At 37.0% G+C, this 13,929-nt stretch overlaps 1 protein-coding gene across 1 annotated transcript in view; it reads right to left on the bottom strand.

Moving 5' to 3' along the window:
• Positions 1–6,833: 6,833 nt before the first annotated feature.
• LOC132549558 (insulin-degrading enzyme-like) overlaps positions 6,834–13,929 on the bottom strand; it is a 33,896-nt gene continuing 26,800 nt past the window's right edge. Inside the window, exons 21-29 of the mRNA XM_060213496.1 lie at positions 13,744–13,864; positions 13,187–13,278; positions 12,829–12,940; positions 12,508–12,675; positions 11,932–12,056; positions 11,398–11,545; positions 10,997–11,058; positions 10,466–10,606; positions 6,834–10,028 (exon numbers count right to left, since the gene is read on the bottom strand). Of these exons, the coding sequence (XP_060069479.1) occupies positions 9,927–10,028; positions 10,466–10,606; positions 10,997–11,058; positions 11,398–11,545; positions 11,932–12,056; positions 12,508–12,675; positions 12,829–12,940; positions 13,187–13,278; positions 13,744–13,864 (1,071 nt within the window). The 3' untranslated portion in view covers positions 6,834–9,926. The remainder of the gene's footprint in view (positions 10,029–10,465; positions 10,607–10,996; positions 11,059–11,397; positions 11,546–11,931; positions 12,057–12,507; positions 12,676–12,828; positions 12,941–13,186; positions 13,279–13,743; positions 13,865–13,929) is intronic.

The raw sequence follows: 13,929 nt of genomic DNA, 5'->3' as shown, positions 1-13,929 counted from the left end.
CCATATATAGAACATTGTCGTAAACCGAATTTACCCGAGTGAGATAATACCACGTGACTATAACAGTCTTTCCCGCAGAAAAGTAAAAGGTGACCGTGACGTCAACAAGACAAATGATAATATGAGCAGACGATAAGATCGAAAACTGAAAGGTCGTAATAGTGGACGTAAAACCTGTTAAAATAGATAGATAAGATTTACGTACGACAAACAAGATCACCAGTATTTGCTCCTTGATACAAGAAAGGATTTGCATGGATAAGTTCTACCAAATAGTAAATACAGACTTGTGTCGAATCAAACTCCTCTTATACAGACGGTGCTTTGACTCGGAAACTGAACAGTTGTGGTACAAATACCCCACAAAGATATTCATTTATGTGCACTGAAATAAATTTCTCCAACATTTGAAATACATGTGAAACACCAAACAAATACAATGAGCTAGGAACTATGCGCTACCTGTAATGTTGAAACACCTTTGATTAACAAAATATAAAACGTACACTACCGTTTGTAATCTACGGAGCCCGTTAACTGACATGCTCCATACTTATTTTTTTCGTTTTTTCGAAATAATATTTCGTTTAAACGAATTATTATTTCGAAAAAAACGAATTATTATTTCGAAAAACCGATTTAATATTTCGTTTAAACGAATTATTATTTCGAAAAAACGAAATAATATTTCTAATAAACGAATTAATATTTCGTTTAAACGAAATAATATTTCGAAAAAAAAACGAAATAAAATAAGTATGGAGCATGTCAGTTAACGGGCTCCGTAGTAATCTTTGTGATAGTGCTTGACATCGAACACCTTGATATTGCCATGCACGGAAGGCGTATAAATATTTATGTAGAGAACAGCTGGACGTGTAAAACGTGTTTGTTATCATTGAACTTATCGATCGTTTTACAAGAACACAAACGATGAATTGAAAACTTTACTCTCAATTGAATTTTGAAAAAAATGGAACAACACTTTTTAACCAATGACGTGTATTTTTTTAGTTGTGGCAAGTATCTACCACTCCTCGAACAGACCTAAAACTGTACTTCACTCGGGTAACAGAAACACTAATATCCACTTCCCCCAACGTAAGATTAGGACATGTGTTTTCAAGAATAAAAAAATGCAGGAAGTTTGGAGTTGGAGTTTGCTATCATCAACCAATGACAATGACCACATTCGCTTGTTCGCCGCGAAAAGGCGCATGCTTTTTACAGTTTTTATTTCGCTCATTGGGGCATTTTCTCTTTGAAAATCATATGAAACGTTGCATAGTTTCTTAAAATGAAATAAAACTGCATTTTTTCCAGAAAATGAATCAGCGTTGTTTTATCAAAGCGAATGATGCTTTTTCCCAACGCCACCGAGAATGGCACTATTTCGCCAAAAATATAAAAAAAAACGCATTTCAAGACAGCACTGAAAGTAAACATTTTCGAGGGTTCGATGCGAAAAATAAAAAAAAAATGACCTTAAACATCGATCCTCGATACGTTCGGAGGGGTATACACTCACTAAAGCTCTCTGCGACCCTGAGCCATTTCAGGGCAAAATTGAAAGCTTTATGTGCGACACCTTGTGGACAAGGTGAGGAGACTTGTTTGATCCTTCGATGTACACCAAACGAATTTCAAGGTCGCATAACGATATATTGTACTGGCTTTGAAGTTGAGGAGCATATTTTTCAAAACCCATTCTAGACCAATCAAATTACTCGACTTGTGTCTTCAATTTTGCCGTGAAATTTTCCTGGATGCAGAGAGCGATAACGAACGTAATACCTTGCGCATCAAGGGCGGACCTTGAACAGCCACTATACATTTACATACCTATCAAATAGTAAATATAGGCTGCATGAACTTGCATCAAATCAAACTCTACTTTCAAAGGAGAGTCTACTCGCGTGCTGAATTTCATTGTTAAACAGTACTTAGAAACTGAGCAGTTATGGTAAAATATGCCACACAAATTCTATTTTTCCTACATTTGAAATTCATATGAATCATTTATCAAATAAAATCGACTGGGAACCATGTGTTACATTAATGCTAAAACACATTTGACTAACAAAAGATCAAATGTGCGTTACGGTCTTTAGTTCCTGTCAGAGACATATATAACACATATATACGTGATATATACGTCTCTGTACCTGTGATAGTGCTTGACTTGTGGACAGCTGATATCGCCATGCACGGATGGCGTATTTATCGTAGGTAGGACTTTATACAGTTAAAAAAATTACTTTCGGGTGATCCACTTCTCCAATCGCGAGTCCTTGACTCGGCTCCCCACTCCTCCACAATAAGGTCAGTGATACAGCTCCCGACCCCTACCCACTCCTCCACACCAAGGTCAGTGATACAGCTCCCGCCCCTTCCTCCACTCCTCCACACCAAGGTCAGTAATACAGCTCCCGGTCCTTCCCCCACTCCTCCACAACAAGGTCAGTAATACAGCTCCCGCCCCTTCCGCCACTCGCCGCACCAAGGTCTGTGATACAACTCCCCACCCTACCCCTCCCCACTCCTCCGCACCAAGGTCAGTGATACAGCTCCCGACCCGTCACCCCTCCTCGGCACCACGGTCAGTGATTCAACTACCGACCACTCCCTAATCCTCCGCACCAAGGTCAGTGATACAGCTCCCAACCTATCCCCACTCCTCCGCACCAAGGTCAGTGACACAGCTCCGGACCCTTCCCCAATCCTCCCCAACACGGTCTGTGATACAGTTTCCGACCCCTCCCCACTACGGTCTGTTATACAGTTTCCGACCCCTCCCCACCACGGTCCGCGATACAGTTCCCGACCCCTCCCCACCACGGTCCGTAATACAGTTACCGACCCCTCCCCACCACGGCCCCTGATACAGCTCTTCGCTACGACCTGCGATAGTGTTCCCGACCCCTCCCCACCACGGTCCGTGATACATTTCCCGACCCCTCCCCACCACGGTCCGTGATACATTTCCTGACCCCCGCCCCCCCCCCCCCCCCCCCCCCCCCACCACGGTCCGTGATACATTTCCCGACCCCTCCCCAACACGGTCCGTGATACAGTTCCCGACCCCTTCCCATCACGGTCCGTGATACAGTTCCCGACCCCTTCTCACCAAGGCCCGTGATACAGTTCCCGACCCCTTCCCACCACGGCCCTTGATACAGTTCCCGACCCATTCCCACCACGGCCCTTGATACAGCTCCCCACCACGCCCATTATACAGGACTAAGTCCATGATAAATCATTAAGAATTGTGGGAATGGTCGATTTCAGGGGCAATAATCTGTTTTTTTTTAAAGGCACATGTCCCGCGAAATGAATCAAGCAAACAATGCGATAACTGATAATTTTTTTGTTCGTGACGACAAAACGCGATTTAACGGCGCCTCTTTTGGTGACGATAAGGCGAAAAATCGAAAGCGTCACCTCTCAACCACCATACTGTTCGATCAAATCACGCCTTGTAACCTAGCCTCAAACAAAGAACTTCTGTGCTATTTGAAACTGAACTATTATGGAGAAATACTCCACATATTTATCTACCAAATTTCAGATTTCATACATAAACAACAAGAAAATATCAACATGTCAACATAATCTTTATTCAAATTTTCATTCAATTAAGATATGAAAACACCAATTTCTTTCATTTAGGCAAGATATGAAAAAAAGAGTGATTTACATGGAGACTCCTTAAAAAGTACAAAGAGAAGAAGAAAAAGTGTTCCGTAGCCATGGAAACGTCTTCTGCTTCATCGACTGCACCCGCCATGTCAATTATATATTTATCAAATAAAGAGGGGAAGGGATCATAACTTAACGTCGCCAGAACAGTGACGTTCGTCGGTGAGACGATCTTCGGACGCGTCAGGGTCACGGAGCCGGAAAACCTGTCAACCAACCAGACCATCATTCTGATATCCTTGAGTCGTTTCACCAATCAAACTATCAAGTATCGAACACCTCGGACTTCTTACAGCACACAGAAATAGAAAATCTCCCGTGAGATCTTGATGGCAGCCAGGAAACTTCCCCATCCCGCATCTCTAAAAACCCCGATTGGGAACAAGGTTTAGATGATCTGAGGTTGTGGAGACAGGATCTTTATTGTCTATAAATGGAAATGTTAAGATAATTGGAATAATTTTACTTATTTCCTTGCCATGGAAATTAAGGTTATGTAGATTTTACATTTGTATTACCTGTACTATGTACTAGTTCAAATTATCTTACTGTTTTAAGAAGGGGATACCTATACGGAAGCCGGTTAGTGCCAATTTTTTCATGAGTTAAATTTTTTTAAAGTCGTAATTACGACTTAGCATCTCGTAATTATGACTAAACATCTCGTAATTACGACATAGCTATCTCGTAATCACAACTTAGTTATCTCGATATTACGACATAATTATCTAGTAATTACGACTTGGTTATCTTGTGATATTACGACAAAGACCGAACTGTTTTGCGGCAATGTTTACTTCCGTCAAATGGTAAGTTTATGCAAACATGTATACTTTTTCTTTTTCCTTCAGGGCTGGGGAACCTCCCGATGCCATCTGTCAAAAACACGTGTGTGAGTCGACGAAAGTAAACATTGCCGCAAAACAGTTCGGTCTTTGTCGTAATATCACAAGATGACTAAGTTGTAATAACGAGATAACAAAGTCGTAATTATGAGATAGTTAAGTCGTAAATACGAGATAACGTAATCGGAATTACGAGAGAGTATGTCGTAAATACGAGATAACTAAGTCGTAATCACTAGATAATTATGTCGTAATATCGAGATAACTAAGTCGTAATTACAAGATAGCTATGTCGTAATTACGACACCAAAGTCGTAATTACGACTTAAAAAAAAATTAACTCATGAAAAAAGTGGCACTAACCGGCTTCCGTATACCTATGACCTGTGTTACAACAACAAAAACTACTGCCTTGTAGAATTCAGTTGGTCATTAATGCCATGCAAAAATGAACAGCAGACCCGTCTAGATTTTCTTGAAGAAAGACGAAGTTTATATGTCTGAATTAAGAAAAATTACGTTTCACAATTTCCGAAGGCAGTTGATTACTGATGCCCTCGACAGATGTATGCTGTTCATAAATGTGTTGAAAACTGTACACAGGACACATATGAAACAAACAATAACTAAACTGCGACAAACCGATGTTTCCTCCTCTAGGACTCGTCAGTGATGTTAACGATCTAGATTTTGAAGTTGATGATGCGACTGAGCAAAACCCAAAGTGATCGAAAATTTCATAAACTTCGTAATTTTCATAGATCGGGTAATATCAGAACAATGTCATGACCACGTGTATATGTACATTTTAACAACATGCACCCTAAATGTAGTGCAGTATATATTCTGTAAGTAACTTGTTTCAAAAAGTTCTATATTATTCAACAAAATAGTCCCGTAATTATTCGGTTTCTATTGGACAGTCAGATTTGAAAAAAGAAAGGTATTATTTATTCGCCCTTTTCACTTTATACTTGACATTTTTTTTCTTTAGAAAGTTATAATATTTCTATATGCAACTGATTTTAAACCAATTTTCCACATGTGATCAAATCCCCTATTTCAAATTGATCTTCATAGCCTCTCAACACGTACATATTTCTTGATATATTTAACATTATGTGTGAACATCAAAAGAACGAGGTCTGAATACATCATCATCATTTAATGTCATGTACCAACCGAGTTCGCCTTTATTTTGTATTAACCTTCATTTTCTTGTTATCGTATGCAGAATCCTTGTCCCATTTCAAACTAGCTCCAATGAAACACTTGATTCCTTCTGGTTTTATTTCCACAAGAAAAGTAATTTCCATTTTCTATTTAGTTTATAAAATTCAATTTTCAACAATATTACAAGTACATTTGATACCAATGGGATGGGAAAACAAGCTTTGAGCTTATTCTAATTTTTTCCTCTATTTAACCATGCCCCCCCCCCCCCCCCCCCCCGGGCCCTCGTGGATCATACATTATAATTATTAAAGATTTCGTATCCCTGATCCAGTAAATATACAGTATTTATAATCATTGTGATTTACACTCTGGACAGTAAGTCAGTAACACATGCCCCCCGAATGACAAACTTAAGTCCCTTTGGAAACTACTCATTTCCATATCCTAGTAATTTTTCTTCAGATGACAATATTATGTAAAAGGTATATAAATCACTGATATTTGTTTTACAGAACTGCAACATAGTCACTTGTTTATACTTATATGTTTCTACATGCTCCTCAAGTGTTTTTATCCAAGGGAGTTAACTCATTTTTACATCTGCAAGTTGCTGGATTTTCTTAAATCACCCTTATATATAATACAATACAACTCTTTCTATCTTTAATTCCATAATCACTTCTCGCACTTCATTTTTAATAATAAATGTGTATGAAAATTCTAATATTTCAATAGAAGGTGCATGCCCTGTGACCTTGAAGAAAGGTAAGTACAATTTCATTTGAACATTTCTGAGTTAACATGACAAGCTCCTGGACAATTTGTTTGTTTATTATTGTTTCACGTCCCATTAACAACTGGGGCCATTTAAGGATGTGCCAGGTTTGGGTGGTGGAGGAAAGCTGCAAATCCCGGAGAAATAACATCGACCTTGCAGCTAGGTACTGGCAACTCCCCAACGTAGGATTCGAACCCGTGACCCAGGGGTGTAAGGTGATAAAGGCGGTCAGACACCTTAGGACAAATACGCTGACTGATGCATGTTACAATGCAACATGTACAGCCAAGTACAAAATCTTTAGTGAAATATTTAACACAGACAACTCAGACAGGTTTTGTATACAGTACTAATATTTTATTTATTTCATTTGTACTCATGTTTTCTGACCAGGTGAATTATCACTCATCACAATTTTATCTCACAATAACCAGATACATATAGTAAACTTTCACACAGTGATATAATATCTACAAATATTGCAGAACAGTACCTTGACAACTCTTTGAAATGGGAAACTAGTGGCAAGGGCTAATGTTTAAAAATTATTTGAATAAAGACCAATAATTGCAATCTCTACAGTACAACATTTTATTGTTTTGCTACTTTCATTTTTTATGATTTTCATTCAATGTTATTTAAGAATCTCTACAACAAGAAATAGTCGAAATAACTTTGAAAAATTTTTACTTAAGAATGAAAAATTCTATCTAAGTGTAGTGTTATTACAGCTGACAACATAAAATAAAGCATGCTTTTAAAGTCACTGTCCCATTGAACCAATTTTCAATCTTTAATATGGGCAGGGTTGTTTGGGTGCTGGGTTAATCATTCAGGGTAATTCTGAGGCAAGGTCTCTTTATCATAATCTGGTTGTTACCTCACAGAACAACATATAGGAGACCCATCATTTGCAATCCAGAGCAATTAGGGTAAAGTATCCTAAGGATGCAACAGTCATCACCAAAGCATAGACAGACACCTTTCTCATCTTCCCGTGAAACAGAAACTATCAGATTATAGAGTTTTGCACCATGCACCTCAGATCTTCACATGAGGTTACAAAGGTCAAAGTTCAAGACAGGGTTTGAGCAAGGAAGAAAGGAGATAGACACATCTTTATCTTATTATTTTTTGTGTGTGTTTCTAGCACAGAGATAAAATAAGAAGGCGGTGGCATTCACCTCATTGTGTATACAGGTCAGAGGTTGTAACAGAAGGTGATGTTTTTTTTCTGGATGATATTTCTTCACTGCTTCAGAATTCATTGATCATTGAATTCAATCAAAATCATGTAGAGATATTTTTTCTTTTTTTTTTGATCTGGGAGGGAGTGGGGAGGGACTCCTAAAGGACACAATATAGACCTTATTGGTCAGACATCACATATATATGAATTCAAATGTATAAATGATATTTAATGCATATTCTAGAACATAATTTTATTCAGTAAGTTTTTAAATAAAATTAACAAATTTTGATTTATTTGAAAGTTATGAAATATTACATGATCCTAGGAGTTTCCATGATGTGAGCGAATCATGATGTCGTCAATATCAGGAAACCCTGGTAAAATCAGGTGAATTGTACAAACTATTTCTATGATTCTTAAAACTGTCGTCATTTTAAAGTAAAAATATTTATTGAGCTTAGAAATCAAATCAATCATGAATACAAATAACAGAAAAAGTCTACAACAATAGTTTGTCCAGTTTTACCCCAAAAGTTAGAATTCTTCATCAGATACTCATAATTTTGAATGAAAAGTAGAGCAAACAAAAGACAAAAAATTAAAAAAAACCAACAAAAAACCCTTATAAAACAAGAAAGTGAAAGGATACAAAACAAGCAGAGGTTCCCCAAGCAATAAAATAGCCATTAATTCTTCCAGTTATAAAAGTTTACAGATTCTGTTTGTACAAAGAAAATGAAATGAATGATAAAAGAAGCGGTAGAGAAATTCCGCAAAATTATATAAAACTGTGTCCAGGGCGGGAGAAAGGAAACCCTCGGACATAATCAATATATACAACTTAGTGTGGCAAAGGACAGCCATTCCTTGTGAAATCAACAAAAATATTTCTTCAGTTGATTTTCAGAATAAAGAAGTTGATAAAAGTCCTAGAAGGTGAAGTAGTCAATAGAATATATTAATATTAAATGTTTTTAAAATCTGTGAGGTAAGTTTATTAAAGTAAAGTAATAATCATTTCAAAATCATAATTTAAATTTCATTTCTAAAATGAAATTACAATAAAATTTATTTGAGGTAATCAAACTATTGCAGCCTATCTTTAATAGAGTGCAAAATCATACATTTTCATGGGGCTCTAATTTCGTGGTTTTCCAAAAATATACATTTTTGTTGGCACTTGATTCCGTGAATGAATTATTCACTAGTACTATAATCCATGTCAGCTTAAATCTATTAATCATTTCATTGACTTTTCAAATTTGAGGATTTGGAGTCCCCATGAAATCCATGACAATAAATTCCCCACAAAAGTAACAATTTTACGGTAAGATTTTCAACATCCCTCCAAGAAAATGTTCAACATTCTGAAAAAAATACCTATTCCAAACAACTTTTGTTCAACACCCGGTGTTCATCATCATTCAAACAAGGTTCCATCATTCAAGATGTTTGACAATCATTAGACAAAATTTTCAATATTACATACATGAAAGTGGCATTCTCTGTATGAAATCTTCAGCATCATTTTCATACAGAATATTCAAGCCTTTCTTCACATGTTCAATATTTATCATACAAGATATTCAACAATCTCCATTCATCATTTCCTGCACCAGATATTCAATATTCCTCAAAAAAGTTCAACATTCTGTCGATAGATGACCAATATTCCAGACACAAAATATTCTAAGAATTCTATTCCCCACACAAGATTTTCAACATTCTGGGAACAAAAGAAAAGCTCAACATTCTTCAGATTGTCAACATTCCTTAATAAAATGTCAGACATTCTTCATACAAAGTATTCAACTTTTTTCAGTCATTATTCTTTTCATCTGATGTTCAACATTCATACCAAAGTTCAACATTTTTTAGATTCTAAACATTCTTTGAATGAAATAGATAGTCAACATTTTTATTCCCCACACAAGATGTTATAAATTTTGTGAATGAAAGGAAAGTTCAAAATTCTAAAGATGCTAAACATTCCTTGAAAGAGACGTTTGACATTCCCCATACAATATATTCAATCAACATTTTCTTTCATCATTCCGGGCACGAGATGTTCCACTTTCTTGAACAATATTCAGCATTCATAAGATTCTCAACATTTCTGACATAAGATAGTATACTATAGATACCAACCTCTATCACATCAAACTCTATATACACTGAACTAGTATGGCCCTTTGATTCCCTGTCAATACAACAATAACACTATACATATCACAGTCTAGAGCTTTGACCTGGCTTTCTGAAGGTCTATGTAGGGCTTTGGTAGAGGAAACAAGGCCATGTCTCGTTTGAAGTCTGCTATGTCCCTCACAATAATCGGCTGAAATGAAACAAGAACATGTATTAGGATTTTTAATAAATGAAATTTTCATTACAGTTTTGTGTTTGAATTAAAGATTACTGGAGAAACTGTCTCTGCCACAGGTATTATTGTAGGTCTGACTGTCTGATGTGACCTTACCTGTGGCCATTCTGGAGTGGAGGCCAGACTGTCAGGGGTGTTGTCTGAGGTCTGACTGTCTGGTGTGCCCTTACCTGTGGCCATTCTGGTGTGGAGGCCAAACTGTCAGGGGTGTTGTCTGAGGTCTGACTGTCTGGTGTGGCCTTACCTGTGGCCATTCTGGTGTGGTGGCCAGACTGTCAGAGGTGTTGTCTGAGGTCTGACTGTCTGGTGTGGCCTTACCTGTGGTAGTTCTGGTGTGGAGGCCAGACTGTCAGAGGGGTTGTCCGAGGTCTGACTGTCTGGTGTGACCTTACCTGTGGAAGCTCTGGTGTTGAGGCCAGACTGTCAGGGGTGCTGTCGGATGTCTGACTGTCTGGTGTGCCAGCTCCCTCTACAGTTGACATCACATGTACAGATAGCTTGTGTCTCTTAGGAGCCCCAACACATATATGATCCTGATGGAACAAACAAATTCTTGAAAAGGAGGTGTTTCCCGTTTACTTTAAAATTACTTTTAGGTCCTTTTATGTTAGTCACTTTCCATTGTGAATAATAATCTTTATCAATATAATATTAATAGAGTTGGTCTAGAGCTTACAGAGTGAAGAGCTTGAAAATGACAATGGTATTACCAGTCATTTTTTGAAGTTTGTATGACTGTGAAATTCGCTACTTACTATCAATGAATCAGCAAAATTTTAGATAAAAAAGAGAAACTTCTAAAATTCTTCATGCTCTGACAAACCTTAAAAAGTATGACACATTGGATGCTGGAAATTCAAATACAGATTTACACAGCAATATAATGAGCTTCACAAAAAGCCAGGAATTAAATAAATACAAACCTTGTAAAAACTGTAAACATCATTCTTTTTTATTCCTTTCAGGAATGCAACTTCTATATCATCTGAAATAACAATGGTAACTTATTGAAGAATTAAAAGGATACATAAAATAACAATGAAGTGATATGAATTGTGACCTTGACCTTGAATAGAGTAACTAGTGACCTTGAGTAGTTATTTAGCATAACAATGGGAAGTGACCTTGGCAGCTTTAGGGAGCTATTGTCTAGAGATAGGATTATGACCTTGATCTTGTGGAAAGTACAGGAATATGACCTTGCACAAAAGGTCAGAGTAAAGTCTGAAATGACCCTGATGACCTCAAGGAAATAGAGTCTAATGATAGGAAAATTATCCTGACACTTGCGATAGTATCCTGTGAAGAAACTCAGATAGCTTACCTCTGTCAAAGTTGAATTGTTGAGACACAATTTCTCCCCAATATCGAGACTGTTGTCCACTGATCTTTTTTGGTTTCTCTAGCCGTTTGGCAGCCAGTGCTGTCACATGCTTCTGAAAACTTTCCTCTGTCATGTCTTTAATATAAGCCTGGGATGTTTGAAAATATGTAATGTATTATAGGTTACAATTGGCACTAACTCTGTATATAAAGTGGGGTATCTGTGGCAAACAATGGGTAATAACTGTATATACTGAAGGGTATCAGAGGAAAACACATGTTAGTAACTCTGTATACATGGTAGGGTATCAGGTGTAAACAATGGGGATTTTCCATATTTTTCATTCCAATTTTTATTTCAATTAACCGTATTGATCAAAGTTTAATTGTTGCAAAAGTTTCCCTGTAGAAAGTTTATTACCCATTTGGAGACCTTTAAATTGGTAGGTCACGTGACCTTTTAAAATTGATCACATGACCTTGTAGTGTTAATTCCATGACCTTATATTGTGATCCCCTCTTTAGGAACACTTACATCCATGCTCTGAAGAAAAGCCTCAACTCTGTTCTCCACATATTGTGGTTTACGGTCAGACTGTACGATGATTCTCATGCCCTGAACACCGCTGGTACGACGTATTCCACTGAACACAATGTATCCTGTTCAGAAAACAACAACCACATGTTGATATAGAACAGTCTTTTCAATGAGTATTATGGTAAAATTTCACCAAACAACACTTAACATGCTAGATTTCATTAAAAAGTATGAAGACTCATACTTTTTCTATTATTTTACCAAAAATAAGATGTATATACATAATACATATCTACAAATGATTGTGTACTCAAGCTTTTTATGGAGTAGACAGCTATATATTGTCCAGGGGGTTCCATTTTTAGCGATATTCCAAAGTAAAAAATTGAAATAAGTAACTTTGAAAACTTTGAAAAAAAAATCTACACTTTGTTTCATGATTTCAGTGGGAAATAAAATCTTTTTTCTTTTAAATTTTTCTGTAAAAAAGCAAAAAATATGTGTCCAGATTAACAAACTTCCTACATAGTGACTTTTCATATCAAAACTTAATTTCAAATAAGACCTAATTACCTAGTTGTTCCTTGGTACGTAGTATATCGAAGCATGGTTCACCGATGATCTGTATGAAGAGTTCTAACAGCATGTTGGTATTGGTGAGTTGTACACCACACTGGTAGTAAATCTCTATACTAGAACTCTTGTGTACCTGGTTTTTCTCCTCACACACATAGTAACACCCTGTAAAATAACAAACATGTAGTCAGGAGTGGGCTTATTGCAGCACAATAAAATAGAAGGTATTAGTAATTCTCCTGAACAACACTTTAATCATGTAGGTGAGCTTATTACTAGACATGGGCTTATTGATGCTATTGTTTTCACTTTACTTACCGTCTGGCATTTGTAGCTCTCTGAAATGTTTTTTCTGACTAGGTAGCAGTGACCTAGTTCCACTCTGCTTTTGTAGAATGTCTTCAATCATTTCTGTCACCTCAAGAGCTTTCTATAACACAAATATATTAGACTAATTCATTTCCAATAAAATGACACAGGAGTTAATCTAGAGGCTTAATCCATACATCATGTTGATAATTAGTGAGAAGAACCAAAAACAATTTGCATTTATAAACAATAATTCCAACATCAGGGCAAAACTTACTGATAATTTATGAAATGTGTATTTAAAACGGCATGTTAACATTTTGAGAGAAAATTTATTTATAAAGCTGTCTAGGTAAATACCCCCTACCTGTTTGGTAAAGTTCCCATAAATGAGTCCCTCTAGGTAGAGTTTGGACAGCAGATCTGGTATAAAGGCCTGTAGCTTCTCATCAGTGATATCTACAAAACAGTATCTCCAACTGATTCTAACTGACCATAACTAAAACCAACAGCCATATAAGTCAATATGATAAGCACCTTATTCATTCAAAATGTAAACTTATCTAATCTCTAAGGTTAAGTTATTTATCATCAACAAAGAAATTATCTCCGACTTGTTCACCTGTCTTATGATAATTTATGAACACCTCCAATGGTCCACTTGATCTTTGACCTCTTGTAATCTACCTTCCTGAGCTTGCGTCAGCTCCTCACTGGTCCACTTGACCTTTGACCTCTGGTAACCTACCTTCTAGAGCTGGCACCAGCTCCTCATTGGTTCACTTCATCTCTGACCTCAGGAAACCTACCTTCAAGAGCTCACATCAGTTCCTTGTTGGTCCACTTGACCTTTGACATCCTACCTTCCAGAACTTGCATCAGATCCTAATTGATCCACTTGACCTTTTACCTCTGGTAACCTACCTTCCAGAGCTTGCATCAGCTCTTCATTGGTCCACTTGACCTCTGACATTAGGATATTCGTGTAGTAAATTGCATGTCTGTGAGGCTGCTCAGCTTGAAAGTTTCGCATTGACCTTGCATACTAAAAATAGATCACAAACATTGTGAAGTAAAACTGTAACTCTACTTATTTCAGCACGAGTCTTA

This window comes from Ylistrum balloti, unplaced genomic scaffold (assembly GCF_031769215.1).
Source record: "Ylistrum balloti isolate Yb309-2 unplaced genomic scaffold, AGI_CSIRO_Ybal_v1 Utg370066, whole genome shotgun sequence".
NCBI classification, from domain to species: Eukaryota; Metazoa; Mollusca; class Bivalvia; order Pectinida; family Pectinidae; genus Ylistrum; species Ylistrum balloti.
Note: the sequence above shows the minus strand (reverse complement) of the source record. Positions and strands in the feature narration are given on the sequence as shown.